The sequence below is a fragment of the Microchirus variegatus genome (assembly GCF_963457635.1).
Source record: "Microchirus variegatus genome assembly, chromosome: 5".
Lineage (NCBI taxonomy): Eukaryota > Metazoa > Chordata > Actinopteri > Pleuronectiformes > Soleidae > Microchirus > Microchirus variegatus.
The window spans coordinates 4,361,516-4,381,099 of record NC_139806.1 but is presented as its reverse complement, the minus strand read 5'-3'; the positions used below and the strand labels follow the sequence as shown (position 1 = coordinate 4,381,099).

The 19,584-nt window shown below is 40.7% G+C and overlaps 1 protein-coding gene across 1 annotated transcript; it reads right to left on the bottom strand.

The window, feature by feature from the left end:
- Positions 1-1,665: 1,665 nt before the first annotated feature.
- LOC310927587 (E3 ubiquitin-protein ligase MARCHF6-like) lies at positions 1,666-19,285 on the bottom strand. The gene is made up of 26 exons (XM_083889908.1): positions 19,143-19,285; positions 17,112-17,211; positions 16,817-16,890; positions 16,561-16,704; positions 15,693-15,765; positions 15,211-15,391; positions 14,031-14,268; positions 13,794-13,855; positions 13,192-13,224; positions 12,623-12,674; positions 12,415-12,473; positions 12,251-12,331; positions 11,382-11,450; positions 11,185-11,259; positions 10,855-10,989; positions 10,650-10,769; positions 9,462-9,562; positions 8,726-8,863; positions 8,392-8,587; positions 7,808-7,877; positions 7,539-7,720; positions 7,304-7,438; positions 6,435-6,524; positions 6,163-6,295; positions 5,341-5,476; positions 1,666-4,094 (listed from the first exon to the last, which is right to left on the bottom strand). Exons 1-26 carry the CDS (start codon positions 19,159-19,161, stop codon positions 4,004-4,006), a joined length of 2,787 nt encoding a protein of 928 aa, XP_083746034.1. The 5' UTR covers positions 19,162-19,285; the 3' UTR covers positions 1,666-4,003.
- Between the last annotated feature and the right edge of the window lie 299 nt (positions 19,286-19,584).

The window sequence follows — 19,584 nt, the reverse complement described above, 5'->3', positions numbered from 1 at the left end:
CCCTTGTTTGGCCTTTAGAGTCATTAGATATTATTTGTCATCATCATAGAGCCATTGCTGTCATTGAAAGTTTTTAGTAAGTGTTTTTGTGAATCTACTGATGGTGCAATATCACAAACTGGATATCTGTCCATTGAACGATGAAGATTTGAGTCATTGTGAAACAAATATTGTTCTCCCAAAAATAATAAACAGCACAACCATGACTCGGTTAAAATGCTTTTGCTGATTTTTATTGACATTTTTGTAGTCATAATGTTTGGATTGTATCGGATTTTACATTTTTATCTGTCCGATATCGATCGATCCAGTGATTTTGACCAGTATCGGACCAATACCGATACAGACCGATACCGATAAGCATCCGTAGTTTTTAGGAGGACACCAGGCTAGTTTCAGGGTTGACGTGTCCTTTTCATTATTTGCCAGTAAGAAGCCAACCGGAGCCGAGATCGAGCAGATTATTCCAGAGTTTTCGTGTGTTCAGTGGTTCCCTAATGAAATCCTTGGCGAAGCATATTCAAATAAATTAAATAAAAAGGTTATCGTTAATTAAATTGAAGGTAGCTAGCTAGCTAGCTGGCTCGCTCTCAGTGAAATAATGGCTGACAAATAGGCGGCTAAAAAGATCCCTGTCTACAACATCCTAAAAGAGATTATTTTGTAGAGATTTTATTTTATTTGTTTAGCTCACACAGATACAGGAGTTTGGGCCACTGAGCAAAACACAAATGAAGAATTTCAAACACCAAATTGACAACATAACACAATTTAAAGAGGGCGACGGCAGTGGCTGAACAATTCCTCTTTGCTGTGATGTAAAATCCATACTTTTCTCTGTGGACTGTGGAGCTTGATGTTTAATAACAGTACTGTTGTTAGCCCTGCCATTTAACATAGCTGTAAAAAAACCATCCAGTTTTAATGACATGTAAATGTAAAATGTTAACACTTTGGCACATCTGGTGCTCAGATACAGTTTATACAGTGATGTTCACACTGTCTACATAGAATTACATTTTCAGATTATATTGTTTTGTTACCTTTTTGAGTGATAATCTCATTATTAAAACTGTTATTAAGAGGTTGCTGTCTTTGACGCCTCTGGGAAAAAAACAAGCAGGGTTAGAAAAAGTCTGAATTAGCTGGTTTACTGCTTCACACTGTTTGCTTCTAATCTGTACTTGGCTTTCAAAACGGTTAAGACGGCGCATTAAGCCTGCAGGATAATTGGATTCAGCAGAAATAACCACACATCCTGTTTCCCATGAGCTACGTTTTCCAACCGAGTTCCAGACATTATTAGCAAATCTGGCTGCGTCAATGCACCAACACTCTCAGTATGTATTTGTATGTTTATTCTTGTTTTGAATAGGAGACAGTTGGGAGTTCAATCCCCTAATTTGACTATAGGGAGTTTCCGGGAGAAGAAAAAGGAAAATACCCAGACATCGTTGTGACCAAAACTTTCTTTAGGAATGAATAGCTAATGTACACATGGAATTAAAGTAGGGGCTACAACGACTTTTATAATTGATTAATCTGTCGATTACTTGGTTGGTTTGTAAAATGTTGATTCCAAACCTCAAAAACGGTTGTTTCAATAGTTATTAAACGGAAGAAAACGCCACTCAAAAGAGGTCAAATACAGTGATTTATTTTTTTTCCCCCATATTAACTGAAGCAACAATTAGTCGACTTGAAAGTATTTACCTTTATGTTACAGTACATGCCAATGTCTTTCTCTTTTTGCACATATAAAAATAGAAATCATTTGCTTCTACAAATTGAAATTCCGTTCAAGACCATAATCGGAGGAAGTGTCCAGCTCAGTTTGAAAACAAGATACTAAAAAAAAAGGTCACTTCATAGCATCATATACATATATTCATATATGTACACATTCATACATATATATATATATATATATATGAATAATGTCAGCGTGTTCCACACAGCAACACTATGGCCGGCAGCACTAAAGTTTAAGTCACTCACAATCCCTATTGATAGAAAAAAAAACAACAACAACAAGTATTAAAGTGTTGACTCGCGTTCAAACGGCAAGAAGTGAAATGCATGACTTTTTTTTCTTTTTTTTCAGTGAAATACGGAACACGTCTCAGTCTCAGTGAAGGGGGAAATTAAAAACACACAAGCCCTGCTATGTTGACCGATTCTGAAATGATTTCCAAAAACTCGGTGATAAAGTGCAACACATTAAATTATTTTTAAAAAAAAATTAAAAAAACACCTCCCTGCAATAATATAAAACAAAATGGCAGGGACTTGTTCCAGTTAGTGAATATTTTAGATCTCACAGTATCTGCACGAGCAAACACAAACGTCACGTTCTGTGTGTGTGTGTGTGGGGGGGGGAGGGGGAGGGGCTAATCTTACTGTTAAATGTTATTAAAGCTGCAGCGACATTCATACCTTTTTGTAAAAAAAACGAGTTCACATATAACGCGGAGTTTGTTTTTCCCCCGGCAAAAAAAAAAAAGACAAGACATTGATATAAAACTGACGCCTGTCACAGTGGGTTTTTGTGTCTATACTGAATCTGAATACATGAAAAAACAGAACACGCATAAATATGAAGATTTTTTAGCAGCTGTATGTGCAAGAAAGTGTCCTAACCGCTCCTATTTGTGTAGGTTATAATTCCATCAAATGAAGGACATTTTCCTGACAAAATTAAACCCGGAGGGTTCAGCAGAAGGAATAAAAATCAACAAAAGGAAGCGACTTAACGGCAGTTTGAAGCACAAATGTTGGAAAAGACAACGTAACGTCGACTGTATATTTAAAAAAATGTAGGTCGTTCTCCACGTGTAAAAAGATATTTCTGTTTTGAAGCCTCGTAAATTTGCAATTTGACCGTGATTTGAGGGAATTGACTCCTCAGAAAAATGTACTTGTACGTGTGACATTGTATTTTAAGTTAAAAGTAGAACCAGTGGAGTCGCCCCCTTGTGGCTGACCCCTCCTTCCTCTGCTTCACTTTCCATGACGATTGTTTGACAGAATTAACTTCCTGTAGAATCTGTAGAGTACGTGATTGTTTTTTTTGCAATTCCTCTGAACTCCTCAGGGGGGCGGTAGAGGTTGCACACTACAGCTTTAAATGGTTTTAGTTGGAAGATACCACTTTTCTCTCATCTGATACTAATATCAGTCCAATGCAGTATTTTTTTTCTTTCCTTTTTTTAACATCTTAATTAATAAAAGTACCAAAGTGTTGACAACGCGTCGTTCCAACAGTGTAACAAAAATATTCTGCTCCATTTTAAACAGCATTTAAGTGAAATTAAGGGATTTTGAGATCACATTTTTTCTTCAACTGTGATTTTGAGCAACATCGAGTGAAATATCGACTCATCCCTCGTTCTTAGCGTCCGTCACCGACCGAAAGCTCAGGAAGATTGTGTTTTACATTAAAACGTAAACAATTATTTAAATAAAAATAAAAAATAAAAATAATGTCCTGAGCTGCGTCCAGACTGTCTGAAATAAAAAAAACACACGTCTAATAAAAACAAGAAATAAAATCACATCCTAGCATCAAATGTCCCTCCTGCTTCTGACCATTTTTGAGACAAAGCTGCGTCCGTCTCCCACTCAGACAAACACATGCTCACAGTGACCTAAACGTTATTTCACAACATTCAAAGGGAAGCACAATCTGAGGTAAAAAAAGAAAAGAAAAAAAAAGCTACACTTAACTGACCTGACTTCATCTCACACCTGCACAAATGAAAACGTCACCATGCGTGCGTGTGTGTGTGTGACGATGAGGCTGTGGTTCTGCCGACGAACCTTGTTCAGACTTTAAGTCGAGACGCGTTAAGATCTTTGTCTCCGAACCCTGAAGGAGAACCGAAAAACTCGTGATTTTTGGAGTCGACAGTGAAGTTAAGAGAGGAACATAAAAAAAAATTAAAAAATAAAAGGTTTCACTGCAGATCGAGTCGACGCCTCTGGTCCCACAGCAGCGTCCGGTTTACGAGGAGGAGGCGGAGCTGAAGGAAGACGCCGTCGAGCTCCTGCCCGCCTTTCGTTCATAGTTCACAAGTCTTTGTCCAACTAAGTATCTGGAAGAGGTGAAAGAAAGGAAAGACAGTTTTTATCACTGAAAATCCTTAAAAAAATACATTTATTGGCAAATGTTCACAACAAAACAAAAAAAACCAACATGCTTGTGTTGTTTAAAGGCGCCATATGTAAGAATGTGGCCAAAAACAGTTACTACATTCAAATTCAAAACACCGAGGTCTTTTAGGTTTCGTTTTCTGACGTAACTGGTTCAACCCGTGGTTGCTCGGGCAGCTGAGACTCTACTGACTGCAATGATTGGTAGACGGCGGTAGGTGGCGCCACATGACGCCAAAACATGATTTCAAAACATAAACATGATTTGCAGTCTGCAAAATATATTATATTTTTAATGCAAATATTTTGTCTGAACTGTTGTTGTTGGTGAGTTCAGTTTGTTATATGAACATTATTCCTGAGTCTCTGTGACATATTGGGAGGATTTTATGGCCAGTTGCTTTAGATTTATTACATAATGCACCTTTAACCATGCTTTAAGGTATGGTGTGTAACATTTAGAGGAGGTTTATTGGCAGAAGACAGTGATTTTTCCCTTTAATCCTTTATTTTTTTTACCACAACTTGAAGCAGGTGAAGCAAAAAATAACCCTCAGAAGCCATCTGGGTTTACGCTGATGTTGAAATCATCGCCCGAATCCCAGCTCGACTTCTATTACTAAAGCAATAATAATAATAATAATAATGCATTTTATCTACTCAACAGTGGGCGGAGTCGTCGTAGCACGGCTGCGTGAAACTGCCTCGACGTCGTTTTATACGCAACACAAACGAGTGACCTGTAAAGCAGCTGTTTTCTGTGTAACCGAATCATTAGAATCAGTTAATAATCAGTTTTTAAAAAAAGGATTTGTTCACATAATCGCTCAGTACTTCACTTCCTGCATGAACTGAAATACGACTCAAGGTGGTTGTGATTCTGGCTCACGATCGATACACCAGAGTCCTCTGTTAAATGTTGAGATTTTAGACTTCTAAATGTCAGAGATTAACGCAGGTTTTCGGGATTTTCAAGTCTTTTTATCTGATCTACAGTCGCGCTCACGACTCTTCCAATGACGATACTCTGGCCCGGCGGTCTGTTGACGTCTTTTTACGACCTCGCCAGAGTAGGTACTAAAAAAAAGTATCGCTGTGTAGTTTAATTTAGCCCGTTTGTGGTGTTTCCTTATCACACAAGTGTTTGTCGGAGTTGACTTTTTTGAAGTTGCATCGCGTTGTACTGACTTGTCGTTTTTGATGTGTTCGTATAAGCGCTTGAACTGTCGTATCTGGAAGGAGAGAATGGCCAACAGCGCGACGACCATGAGCAGGAACGGGTAGATCCTCCTCTCCACCAGCGTCTGCATCTCTGGCTGCACGCCTGAGTCAGAGTCGAGGGAAAGAAAAACACAACAAGTAAATCAAAAACGGAACTGCACAGTAAACTGAAACCCTCAATTCCAGGAGGAGCTACCAATTAAATTCATTCATTTAAATGCAAATCTTCTCTTGGTTAACACCAGAAACAATTGTTGAAAGTCAAATTGGCTGTTTTGGACAGACTTTGCATGAAAAGCAACAGCGAAGATCAGAGACGAGAGTATCTCTGCTTTAGTTTAGTAAAACACCACGCTGAATAACATTAAGACCAAAAAGTTTTGTTTGATTATTGTTTTAGTTTCTAACCAATGGATGGACAAAAAGTATCTGTGAGCATCTGTGACGTCACAGTAACGATGATCTTTGAGGACAAGATCTTAGATGGATGTACGGACGGACGACTCGTAAACATTATGTTTAATAACGTTTTTACTTGATGATCTGATATACGATTCATAAAATCATAGATCCGTCTTTTAACGTGCCGTTTCCTGTTTCCCGTGCGTCTCGCAAGATCTTCGAATCACGCGAGACCTTGGCGTGACCACAAGTTGAAACAAATCACAACTTTGTGAATCGGAATTTAATCGATTAAAATCCTCAACGTTTCCCACGACGTCAAAAGGAGGAGATGAATCTTTTCGTTTCTCTTCTACAGTCTTTAACCTTCTGTACGACTGCACTCACCCAGCAGTGGTGTAACGCCTTTAGAGATGGTGTAGGGCACGCAGAGAGACAGCAGCAGAACACAGATGACCGGAGCAGCCAGCCTCCTCAGGATGAAGTAAAGGTCGATGTTTCGGATTCCGTTAGCGTAAACCTGCAGCGGCGAGAAGGTGGATACGAAAACGCTTCAGTTTGAATCATTATTAAAAAAAAACAAAACAAAAAGAGTAATAGCTTGATTCTTTTTGTCCTGAATAATGACGTAACCCCAAGAAAGTGGCCACAGTTCTGACCTGTTCGATGACGGTCTTGAGCCACCACTGTGGGCCCATCAGTGTAATGGCAGCTATGATTTTGGCGTGGAGCACGCCGAGCGCCCAGTCCTGCAACACACAGACGTCGACAAATCGACAATCACAAATTACACAGATTACATGTCCCATTTGTTTAAGTGTGGCCGTCGTATGAGGTACAAACGCAGAGCCAAGAACCAGCCTGGAGATTAAGAATAAGAATATGTTTAACAGCTGGAAATTGACGTTTGTAAACCCTCAACCTCCTGCAACGTGACATGGAGAAAATTTGCAACTTTAGCTCAGAGAGACATCTGATCTTTTGCCTTGTCCCTTGAGATTTCAAAATCCAAAGATAAAGCGAACATGGGCATAGATTTTAGAGCTGCAACTAACGATTATTTTCGTAATCGATTAATCTGTAGATTATTTTCTTGATTAATCGATGAATCGTTTCGTCCTTAAAATGTCCTTAAAATACGTTTTTCAGTGTTTGTCAAACCTGGAAATTATGATTTTCTCGAATGTCTTGTTTTGTTCACAAACCAAAATGATTCAGTTTTAATGATTTCTTTGTTATGTGCAGCAAAGAAACCAAGAAAATATTCACTTTTAAGAAGCTAAAACGATCAGAAATCTTGTTTTAATCATGAAAAAAGCTTCAAACCAATTATCGATTATCAAAATAGTTGTCGATTAATTTAATAATTAATTAATCGATTAATCGTTTCAGCTCTAATAGATTTTATTCACTCAGTCTTTTGTAAAATGACTGGAATGTGTTTTTCTTCAGTCTCTATGATGCAACAGCCAGCTACAAGGTTTACCGACATTTGGATTTCAAAACAGGAAAACAGGACAGGACCTACCTGCCACGGATAGAAGAGCGGCGTCTGGTCCAGTGGGACTCTGAGAGGAGCCACAACGACCAGCTCAAACAGCAGACCCAACAGCAGAGGGACCACTCCGGCTAACAGCACGGCCACCACAAGCGTCTTTATAATCTGTTTGAAACAAAGCAACGCGTCTGAATACAGCGGTTTTGCCTCGTTTTAACGGTACACGGGCTTAAAGGGGGAAAAACTACGTGTATTATTGCGTTACCATGAGCGTCCACTCCTGGACTTTGAGCATGATGACATTCGGCCCCTGTGGCATCCAGGACAGCATCACCGTGGCGGCTCGGATGGACAGCCAGCAGACGTACAGACCGCTGGCTGCCGTGTACAGCTCGTGAACCATAGCGCTGCCCATCCAGAAAGACATCAGCCAGCGACCCACACACACTGGAGGAGGAAGAAGAAGACGGACACATGAGCAGAGGAAGAGTGAAAAGCAGACAAATGCACTTCCTGTCTGAGGCCACAACTCACCTGGCAGCGTAAGGCAGAGCAGACTGGCCAGTAACAGCGTCATGCACATGAAGACGACCAGCAGGACGATCTAAACAAACACAGGAACATGTTCAGCGTCTCTGCTGCAGTGGTTTCCCACAGACTGGGATAAAAAGCTTTTACTTGACATTTATTAAACAACATAATCGTTTGTGGTGAAATGGCAGTAAAAACATCGTCCCAAATGTTATAATACTCAATTTGTTTTGTGAATCGGGTTGTGACGGGAACATAGCTCTAATATGTGGTGTCTTAATAAAGGAGTTCAAACGTGTCATCTTGTCACTTCTGAGTTTACATTTTGCTTGTTTGGATTTGCTGGAGCGGCACCATCTTAACAAATAAAACATCAGTCGAGCAGCAGCTCCTGTGTCCTATGTTTCCAGCCAGTAAAGGTGACATAATAGTGTATATTTAAGGTATTGTAGACTAAAGCAGGCGTACATTTTACATTTTAAGGACATAGCTTAAACCCTTGCTGTGTCAGTACTTCACCGCCTGAACTTTTCCTTCACTGGCTGCACAAGTTTGACTCGCGTTAATAGGATTACGTCGTTGGTCACCTTGAGGGGAAAGTGGATCGGTCGATGGTACGGCTGGAAACCCACAGGGCCGCCCTGCTGCAGGATGGCCTGATGGGCCGCGTGAAGCCCCTCCCCTAAGCCGGGGAAGCGGTTGTTGTTGTGGCGAGCGGGAGGGTTGTTGTTCATCAGGTTGTCGTCATCGTCGTGTTCGCCGAGCAGATACGAGTGAAGGTCACTGTGAGGAGCCACAAATGCAAAGTATAATAGTAGATGTTTGTGTTATTGTAAAAAATCAATCCTGCCGACTGCCGCTGAAAATGCTATCACACTATTTGAATGTGCGATAGCGTGTGTGTGTGTGTGTCAGGCTTACAGCACGTATCCAGCTGTGAACGTCCAGGCGTGGACGAGCCGTTTGAGCCACTGTCGAGTGTGACCCTGCTCCAACAGCGCCGGCAGAACCACCTGCAGCAACAGCAGCTCCAACGACAGCTCGCTGACCGGGGCGTCGCTGCAGTGACGGGAAAAACAAACCTCAGTTTAGCACAATTTAGCCGTCACTTCATTATAGACGACTATTTTCTTTTTAAAACGGTGAATGCTGTTGATTTGCTGCTGTCAAACCCCAGGTTCAGTGTCTAATGTTTCCAGTCATACGTGTGGAAATATCGATGTGATTCTTTCACACGTTTTCTAGTCAATCTGTCTGTTTTTAATCTTTAATTTGGACCTCGAGTCAGTGCCAGTAAACTGAACTGAGAGCGACAATGAGGTGAAATTGACGGCAAAGAAGTAAATGGTGCTTCAATGCTGGTCGTGGAGTCGCAGCATCAATTTAATATCAATGTAATATTTATTAAAATCATCTTAGGTTCTGCTTATCCAGACTAAAACGTGACAAAACTCAAACATGTTTGGGTCCCTTTGCACCCTTTTTTTATTTAAGATTTATGTGACTGTTTTAAATAACGTGCATAAAATGAAGTTTGAATCAATTTACCAAACATGTCTTTGAAATGATTCCTTACAGATACAGCTGTTAATTAGTAGTATTGTGTACGACGTAGCTTTTGTCACCACCAGCTCCCACGTTGATGTTAATGCGTTACCTGTAGAGCATGACGTTGTAGGGAAGGAAGGTGGGGAGGAGAAGTTTAATGATTCTGATGGGAAGCCAAAGCATCAGCAAAACGATGGAACCAAACACCACCTGGAAATAAAGGACACACAAGTTAAGTTTCTCACGACAACTCAAATAGTTATGATACATTCGCATATTTTTCCATTTTACAGCGCTGCTGTAACACAAATAATTCCTCAGTTTTTGGGATTAATAACAAAGTCGGTCCATTTATATTCTCCATTATATTATATGCACATTCACAAAGAGCTTTTATGAAATGGAAACTTGTTCCAGTGAAAATGATTTGAAGTGCCTTTTTTTTTTTTTATTCAATATTGAAATGTTATTTTAAATCCCATTAACTCCATAGCGAGATCTGAGAAGTTAATCAGGTACACTGATCATTTAAAACGGCAGAATATTTTTTATGTGCTATATCTATGAATACTTGATTTACTTTATTTCATTAAAGTTAAACTTTTCTGGTTCGAACTTTTCTTGACGGGGATAAGAAAAATGACTAGTGCTGGGCACCGTTAACGCGTTTCCATGACAGTTGATGGGAAAAAGACGTGCGTGACGCCATGTTTACGTGACTCCCAGATTGTCAAAATGAGTCTCTAAAGTAACGCTAAACTTTAAAAACAGAGGCACACATACGCGGCAAACAGTTACACTGGTTTTTCGTAGCGCTGCTCTTTTCGCTTTAATAAACCGACTGCTCCAGTTCGACTAGGCGCACTAACGGCGCTAAAGGAGCTAACGCAGCTAACAAAGCTAACTGGTAAACAGTGCCTGGACTCCGGTGCTACGGCACGTAAACATGACGTCGTGCGTCTTTTTCCGGTCAGTCGTCATGGATAACGCGTCATGCATTAGCGTGCCTTAGCGGTTTACCAGTTAGCTCCACTAGCTGTTAGCTCCTTTAGCGCCGTTAGTGCACCCTCAGTCAAATTTTTAACAATCGGGAGTCACGTAAACATGACGTCACGCGCATCTTTTTTCAGTCAGTCGTCATGGAAACGCGTTAACGTGTGTTAACTTTGACGCCGTTAAACGCGGCTAACGTGCCCAGCACTAAAAATCTTATTTTTAAGTAAACAAATGTGACACCTGTGTTGATGCCAGTGAAGGTTTTAGTGGCAAACCGAAAAACAAAGAGGCTTTGACTGACCACAGAGAGAATAAACCTGCGCAGATGTCTGTAGATGGGCAGGTGGATCATCTCCTGCACCGGGTTGAAGTCTGGGTCGTTCAGGTTCCTCAGGAACCACAGCACGCCGGGCCGCAGCACCTGGCCACAAACACACATCTTGTTAGCAAGAGTTTGAGGACTCGCGGTTAGCGATTAGCGACTGACTGTGATTCCTCTGCGTTACCTCTCTGAGCAGGAGGATGAAAGAGGCAAAGTAGAAGACGTAGACCATGCCGACGAGCCAGTGGAGGAACATGGTTGTGCCGGGAGCGGAGTCGAAACTCTGCTCCCTGTCTTTCAGCGTGGCATCAAACATCTCCTGCAATTAACAAAAGGACAGGCGTTTTTTTTTTTTTTACACGTAATTACAGAAACGATGTTCCTGTGAATGACTAAAGGAATTGTAATCATCTTTTTTTTTGGTATAAACTACATGTTTGTGTGATTGAATTCAGTCTGTTATTCAGGGGTCAGCACAGACTGTGACTGCACCATTCTGCATAAATTGCCTCACCAGCGAGCAAATGTCGAGCCACCAGCCGCAAATCAGTGGGAACAAGCCGATCTCCATGACAACCAGCAGGGACACCTGTGAAACGACACATCCCAAAAATCACTTTCTGTTTCCATAATGATGATTCTCCCCCCCCCCTTAATTACTGTGTCAAATGAATGTTTTTAGTTTAGTTTGGTGAATTTAAAGTAAATTACCTTGACGACAATGTAGCAGACACCCAGGAGTCGTCTTGACCGCTGAAACTTGACTAATGAAGCCATTAACTGCAGGGGGATCGGTTAAGGACTGACACACACAATATTTCAGCAGTGTTTTAACTAGAGCTGCAACCGACGATTATTTTCATAATCGATTAATCGTTTGGTCCGTAACATAAAAAGCAAAGAAACCAGAACATATTCACATTTAAGAAGCTAAAACAATCAGAAATCTTGTTTTAATCATGAAAAAAAGCTTCAAATTGATTCGCAAAATAGTTGACGATTCATTTAGTAATCGAGTCATTGTTTCAGCTCTAGTTTTAACTTCATCAATTTAGCATCTAAGACATTTGGCGCCAGGAACTCCCTTTGCCTTGTGTTCGCTTGCATAACTATTAAATCTTTTATGGATGAGCTAAAACGATGCTCTTCACTGTAAAAGGACTGTAAAAATGTGAATGAAATTGTTATTCATCTGGTATCGTTAATGTAGCTCTTCAGTAACTGTCTTGTGATTCGCTCAGCGAAACTAGCGATTCTGTCGCTCTCGTTGCGTAGTGGGAATGTCCAACTTATGGTGGACGTTCCTTCAAAAAAGAAGTCCCCCCGCAACTCAGATTTCCAACTCGTAAAGTGGGTAACCAAATGCCCCGCCTCTGTGGGAATGCAGCTGCAGACGGGAAGTTTTTCAAGAATAAAATTGTCATCTTGCTCTCGGAAACCGTAGACGCATTCTAAAAATAACAAATAAAATAATATAACACAACGCTATTGACTTACAAAGATAACTTTTCAACCACAATTACCCTCTCGGTATCCCGAGATAAAAAAAGCAGAAGTAATCTGATGAGTGCAGAGGATACGTGGCAGACCATGAGCGCTGCAGCCAGGAGGATGTATCCCAGTATGGTGGTGACGAGGCCATCGAAGTGAGACGCTTTGATCTGCAACCAGAGATGAATTCCATGACTGCATGGCAAACTGAAATACTAGTGAGAAGTCCCGTCGGGCATTGCTGTGCACTTACATAGTCCTCAAAGCCCAGTCCGACCACGGAGAAATGACCGATGTGATACGGACAAAAGGCTGGAGGAGAGGGAAACGCAGAGGGTTTAGGGCTCATGAATGGACAGAAACGATGTAGTGTACATCATTGTTTACATGCAGGTGTTTTTTAACCTTTAGTGAAACAAAAGGTCCTGAGATAATGGCTGTGTTTACATTGTTTAACTTACCAAAGACCAGGATGAAGAGTGTGTTCAGAGACACAACCCAGAAGACGTGCTCCTGCAGGAAAAGTTAATGCCGTTAATGACTGCATGAACTTATCATATCCATCTTTAAATCTCTCTTGTTAATCACATAACTGTCCAACAGGCTTCAAACTTGACACGTGATTTATTCTTATGATTATTTTTGAAGGAAAAGCCCATTTCCAGTGTTCTAATGGTACATTGTGTTTGCTAATCGCGTTAGAAGGCTATTGGATGATTAGAAAACCCTTGTGCAATGATGTTAGCACAGCTGAAAACAGTTTTGTTGGTTCTTTGACCAAAGCAAAGTTTGAAGAAAAATCATTATTTCTAATCTTGTCAATGTCTTGACTATATGTTCTATTCATTTTGCAACTCTTTTGAAATGAAAAACACAACAAAAGTTGTATAGGTGAGTCCAAACTTTTGAACGGTAGTGCATCGCTTTATGCCCATCTCATCTCTTTATTTAATGACGCACACGCACACACACACACACACACACACACACACACACACAATAATAACAGAATACCTTTTAAGGCACTTACCAGGAACACGAGGGAGCCATCCAGCCCGAGCATCTGTGCAACACAAAGAAGAACCGCGTCAATGATACATTTATAATACGCAGCATAAGATCGTAAAACTACTGCTTTTAACACATTTACAACATTTAACATACAAAACATGAAATGAATGTACCGAGCCAAAACCAAGTCCGCTAAAATGAACCACCCTGAATATGACAAATAATTCCATGATTAATTCCACAAACTTGTGTTGCATAATTGTAAAATCACATCACGGCACAAAGAGGTTACAAATGTGTCATCTTTTGAATGTGTTTAAAATCCAGTTCGGGTTTTACCTGGGTGACGCACACTTATCACATAAGGCAGGATTAGAACAGCAGATCACGGTAAACATTTCCTTTCAATATCATAGACTTGTGGAGGTTTAATTGAGTGAGACTTTTTAATGAGGTTAAAACTGACGTATTTTTCCCATGTGTCCCTGCTAGCAGCTGTGTTTATGTCAGTGCCTCATACAACTACACACTGTTAAAAGCAAACTACAATCTCCTGAGAGCTCTTTCGCCCCCAAATTCACCTACAGTCTGTATTTCAAAGATAAATAAATGGACTCTCACCCTTTCCCAGGTCAGCTCCTCTGCTGCACGGTCCCACTCCAGAGCGTTCCAGTTCAAATCTTCTGCAAAGGACCAGCAAGGAACACGAACAGTAAGAACACAATCAGAGGAACAATATCCCTCGGTACAACACAATGTTTACAGCAATGTTAAGGATAATTCACCGCAGCAAATCTGCAGCAGTACGTTTAACTTTTAAGAATGACACGCTCCTGTGGTTTTTACGCTCACACTGACCCTGTCCTCCGTTATTGGCATCGGCGGCATCCTCCTCCCTGCCTTCCTCGTCCTCCTCCTCCTCCTCCTCGTCTTCCTCCCTGTCGTCGTCCTCGTCGTCGTCCAGCTCGGCCTCGTCTCCCTGGTTGCCGTCTTCGCGTGCGGGAGCCAGGCCATCTGCGGCGGGATCTGCGGGGCGCTGGGCCGCGGCGTCGTTCCCCTCGGCCTGGGCGTTGGCTGCAGCGTTGCCACCTGCCGCCTGTGGCATCAGAAAGAAAGTGAGTTGGAGCTAGACTATTGCTAGGGATGGTACCGCTGAAACATACTCGTTCGTAGGGGTGTGCCAGAAAATAGATTCACATAAGAATCGTGATTCTCATTTACTACGATTCTGAATCGATATAAAACGTCCCAGAATCAATTTTTTTTGTAAAGAGTAGTGCTGGACACGTTAACGGCGTAAATGTTTGCGCACTTTAATGCATGACGACTGACCAGAAAAAGACACATGTGATGTCATGTTTATGTGCCGCAGCACCGGAGTCCGGGCACCGTTTACCAGTTAGCACTGTAAGCTGCGTTAGCTCCTTTAGCGCCCGTTAGCATGCCTATAGTCAAACTGGAGCAGTCTGTTTATTTAAAGAAAAGAGCAGCGCTACAAATCACCAGCGTACCTGTGTACTGTGTATGTGTGCCTCTGTTTTTAAGGTTTAACGTTACTTTAAAGACTCATTTTAACAATCTGGAGTTTTGTAAACATGACGTCACACGCGTCTTTTTCCGGTGAGTCATCATGGAAACGCGCTTGCGCTAACATGCCCAGCACTAAAAAAGAGGCACTTTTATTTCTGTTACTTATGCTATATGTGATATTGCTTTTGTGCAACAGTTACAGCAATTCCATCTAAGCATGGATAAATGTTTCAAACTTAATAAATCTGAAAAGGACACTTTAACGTCTCCATTTGTCATTCTGTGTTGCAAAGCAGACTGGAGTAGATCATCCTTTGCACACCTATAGACTGAAGCAGAAATTGATTTTGAATCGAATCGTAGCCCAAAGATCGGATCGAATCGTGAACATTTCCGACATCAACTCTTGGTGAACTGTAAACACTGTGAACTATTTACATTATCCAATCAACTGTGGTTTATTTGAAGTTGTTGAGGCAGAAAAGTGTCCGGCGTTAATGTCGCTCACCTCGTTAGCTGGTGCGGGGCCGTTGGGCTGGTTGGGAACCAAAGGAGGTTGATTCTGCTCCAACCACTGGGGGGCGCCACCGTGTACAATCTGCTCTCTGAGCCACACCAGACTGATGAAGGCGCACAGCGTGCAGGTGACCACGAAACAGCCCTGGAGACAGTCGGCGAGTAGGTTTTGTCTGTAAGAAGAGTGGACATATCAGGGGTTATTCTTTTTTTTTATTCCAGCGTTAATGAGATGTTACACTGCAGATGCAAATGACTTTACAGCTTACTGTGGCACAGCTCGCTGTTCCTGTTAACTAAGCAATTAAGTGAGAGTGAAAAGAAAAATAAATAAAGAAAATAATCACTTCAAACACTCCAGAGAGTGTGAAGAACAAAAAGAGCTGCAAAGTACAGTGGTAGACGGAGAAGGCAAAAACATAAATGATTAAATAAATAAGAAGAGAGAGAGAGAGTAATATATTCTCAACTTACGTTGAAAGCATGTCTAACGGGAGGGTAAGGAGTGAGCTCACGGAGCCAGTAAATAAACACTTGTAGATACGACCTGTAAGAAAAGAAAACTTTGTGAGAATTGAACTGAAATGAAAGAAAATCAAGAGTTTCAATACACTTTGGCTGCACTGACATTAACGTTATATTGTGCACAACTCACACGGCAATATAAGAACACACACACAAAAGAATCCACAAAGGTTTTCTGTCAAATTGGCTTTTTATCCACACGAAACCGGTGTTTAAAGAGCGCTAAAGGCAGCACATCGATCAAAAATCTCAAAATACCACACTTGCTTTTATGTCTGCACAACCAGTGTGCAACTTTAGGAAATGTATGATGTCATAGTCCGTGTCCTGGTGCGTTGTCGTCTCATGCCGTTTTTTAATGTCATCTGCTAATTTTGGTGTAAAATAGGTAAACGGACAAAAGACCACGGCAACAAAAACAACACTGAGGTGAAGCTTTATTTGAAGTTTTTGTAGAATGACAAAAAGTTAATTTCAGTCTTTTATTCAGGTTGAATGTCCCTGGATGTTTTCCTGTGAGTGCATCACCATGAAGGTTTGAATATTTGTCGCCAGTAAAAACAATAAAAACTTAGTTCCACTTGAGCAAAAGCAGTAATTCGACGTGGCTTTAAACATTTTAAATGTAATTGCTGCTGCAGGCCCAGTGAAACGGTTGAATTGAAATTCGGTTTGTAAAAAAACACCTTTTCAGTGTTTAAAAAGCTAATTTCTTTTTTGTTTATCGTCAGGGAATGAATGCACAATGTTGTCAAAAAAGTCAAAAGTAATCTTCTATTGTTTTGTTCATACAATGATGGGATTGATGGGGACTTACATGCTGTGAGAGGCACCACGCCCAGCCAGGCAAAGGCCACCAGTGTGTAGTGGAACCAGTATCTGATGGCTGTACCGATGCTGGTGACCAGCCCTGAAAAGATATCTTGGACAGGCAAGCGAGACGGCATGTCTGGAGAGTAGACTGCAGAAGAGATGAAAAGCAGAATGAAAACATTAATCCAACGTGACGCAATAATGCGGAAAATATCTGGAAGATTGAGTTGTGTGTGTGTGTGGAAAAACACACTACTTACTTGGAGTAAATGCAAACCGGTGTTTGCATAATTCACAGTATTCTTTCCTGCTGTGTTTCAGCCACTGCAGTAGGCTGTGAAAAGAAGACACCTGAGATATAACGTCATGTAAACATGCGTGTCTTTCTTAACTGTAAACATAAATATAGTATACAGCATACGTCATATGCTAAGATGAGAGAAGAGAACTTTAAACGTCAACAACAAATGCAGAAAAATCACCAAACGTTCTGTACGGCAGCTTTTAAATACGTATATTTTCACATTTTAAAAAAACCCCGGTCAGTGAACGCACCATTCCTGATGGATGAACTTGATACTGCCAGTGCAGACACACGGGTGGTACAGCGGTTTGTCCTGCGTCCCCTCTGATCGACACACCCGGCAGATGTCTGCTGGAGAGACGACACACGGCCACATGACATGAAAACAAGGCTGCCAACAATTCGCTACTGATAAACAAAACACACTGATTAAGAAAGTAATCAACAGATTCAACAACAACATTTGTATGATGTCCTCTGGCTACAGAAAGCAAAAAATACTGATTAGTAGTTGATGATTAAGCTTCTGTTTGGTCCCTAAAATGTGAGAAAATTGTTTCCTGGAAATGATAATGTCCTCAAATATCTTGTTTTGTTTTTGAAACCAAATGTATTAAGGTTTCTTTGTTATATGGAGCAAAGAAACCAGAAAATATTCACATTTATAACATAACATAACATAACAATTATTTTCATAATCAATGAATCTGTTGAGTATTCTCTCGATTCATCAGTTGGTTGTTCAGTCCATAAAACGTTGTTGATCTGTGTTTTCCGAACCTCGAAATTAAAAATGAAAACTAAACTTGTTAAGTTTTAATGATTTCTTTGTTTATATGGAGCAAAGAAACGGGAAAATATTCACATTTAAGAAGGGAGTTTGTTATAATTGTTTAAAAAACAACAACAACAACAACAACAACTCAAACCCATTAATGCATGATGAAAACAGCAGCCAATTAACGTAGTAAATCGTTTGATTATCGATTCACCGTCACAGACAAACAACACAACTTTAACATGTGTGGATGTTTGGCTAAAGCGTGACGTCTTCGGTGAGAAGAGCAGGACGGGGTCATGCACTTACACGAGAGCAAACTGTAATCCTTGGATTACCTGTGTCACCGCCTGCTCAAAATAAAGTCACTATAATTAGCCCCAGGATGCACGAACGTCATGCAAGTCAAGTCGTGATACAGAGTCCTCACTGGTGAGTGACTTCTTATATAAGCAGCTAAATACAAACGATAAGAAAGGGAATATCACATTTTTACCAGTGGCCGTGCAGAAAAACAACAAGATTAATGATAAAGAATTATGTGTTGTTGTTTTTCCATCTGATGAAATATAACAAATGACCCAAGAATAATAGTGTGTACTGGTGTCGATTATTTTTCGAGTACTTGTTTGGTCCAGGAAACGTCGAGGAAAAAGTTTGAAATGTGTTCATCAGTGTTGACCAAAACGTTTCGTCCACAAACCAAAAAAAATAATCAGAGAAACTTGGAACGATTGTGTCAATTATCGAAAAAGTTGACGATTAGCTCGATTAACAGCCCTGAATAACATAAACGTGCAAAAAAATATTTAAAACCAAAATATGATTCAGTTTTAGTGATTGTCTTTGTTATGTGGAGCAAAGAAACCAGGACACATATTCACATTTAAGAACTACATTAAACATTATTAAATTAGTCGTCAACTCCTTTAAACAACTCCTACAACACTGTGTCATAACGACGCGTGTAGCATGTGTGGAACACTGACTAGTTTTCGCAGTTTTATAACCCAGTTTTCGCGTCGTAAACAAAGCTAACCAGTTTGTTTACTTAGCTGGTTAGCATCGCGAACAGCTGTTCTCATAACGGTAGCACTAAACATGTACAACAGGCCAGCGTGGAAGTGGCTAATTACCTGGACTACGTGTCACTTTTTTTTTAAATTTACACATTTATTTTCGCGTGTTACAAATTCAACCAACACAACTAAGTCAACTTTAACGTGTAACTTTTTAGTGCGTCAATGGAAGCAAAAACGCAAATATTGCGTTGCTACTTTAAAAAAAACCCCACAACAGCTAGAACGCTAGCTAATGCTAGTTAGCGAGCAAGCTAACGCTAATTAGCCAGCTGTGTGTCTGTGTGTGCGGAGACGTTGACCGGGGTTTCTGCCACCAAAACACGGGTTCATAGTTTGACACGGTTGTTGTTAGAACGGGCTAATTCCACCGGTTGTCGCTAATATTTTTTTGGGGGTAAATTAATGGTTGAAATATGAGCTACCTTCCTCGGCGTTGTCCATCTTGACTCCACAGCTCCACCGCAGCAGTAGAAACGACAGCGGCTAACACGTCAACATTTGAGGCGAGTTGCTTTGTTCGAGCTCCGTTGATCTTCGCAGTGATTCTCGCTTTAAAACAACAGCATTGTTAATACTGAATACGCGACTCGCTGTGTTGAAAGCGAGCGACCGGGAGGACGGACTGCGCGTCACTGTAGTCTTTCATCCCTAGATGGCGCAATTCAGCCATGACCATTTCACCCCCACTTCTTTTCCCCCCTTAATTTTATTTTTTATTAACTTTTTGAAATGTTTCTTGCAAATATTTCTTGATTTCTTTCAGAGCAAAAATAAGAAAGTTAAATTTCGCATTTACTAGTTTTCTGGTTATCCTCAAATGTTAAAATTATTTACAAAAACTCACCAAACAAATAAAAGATACTA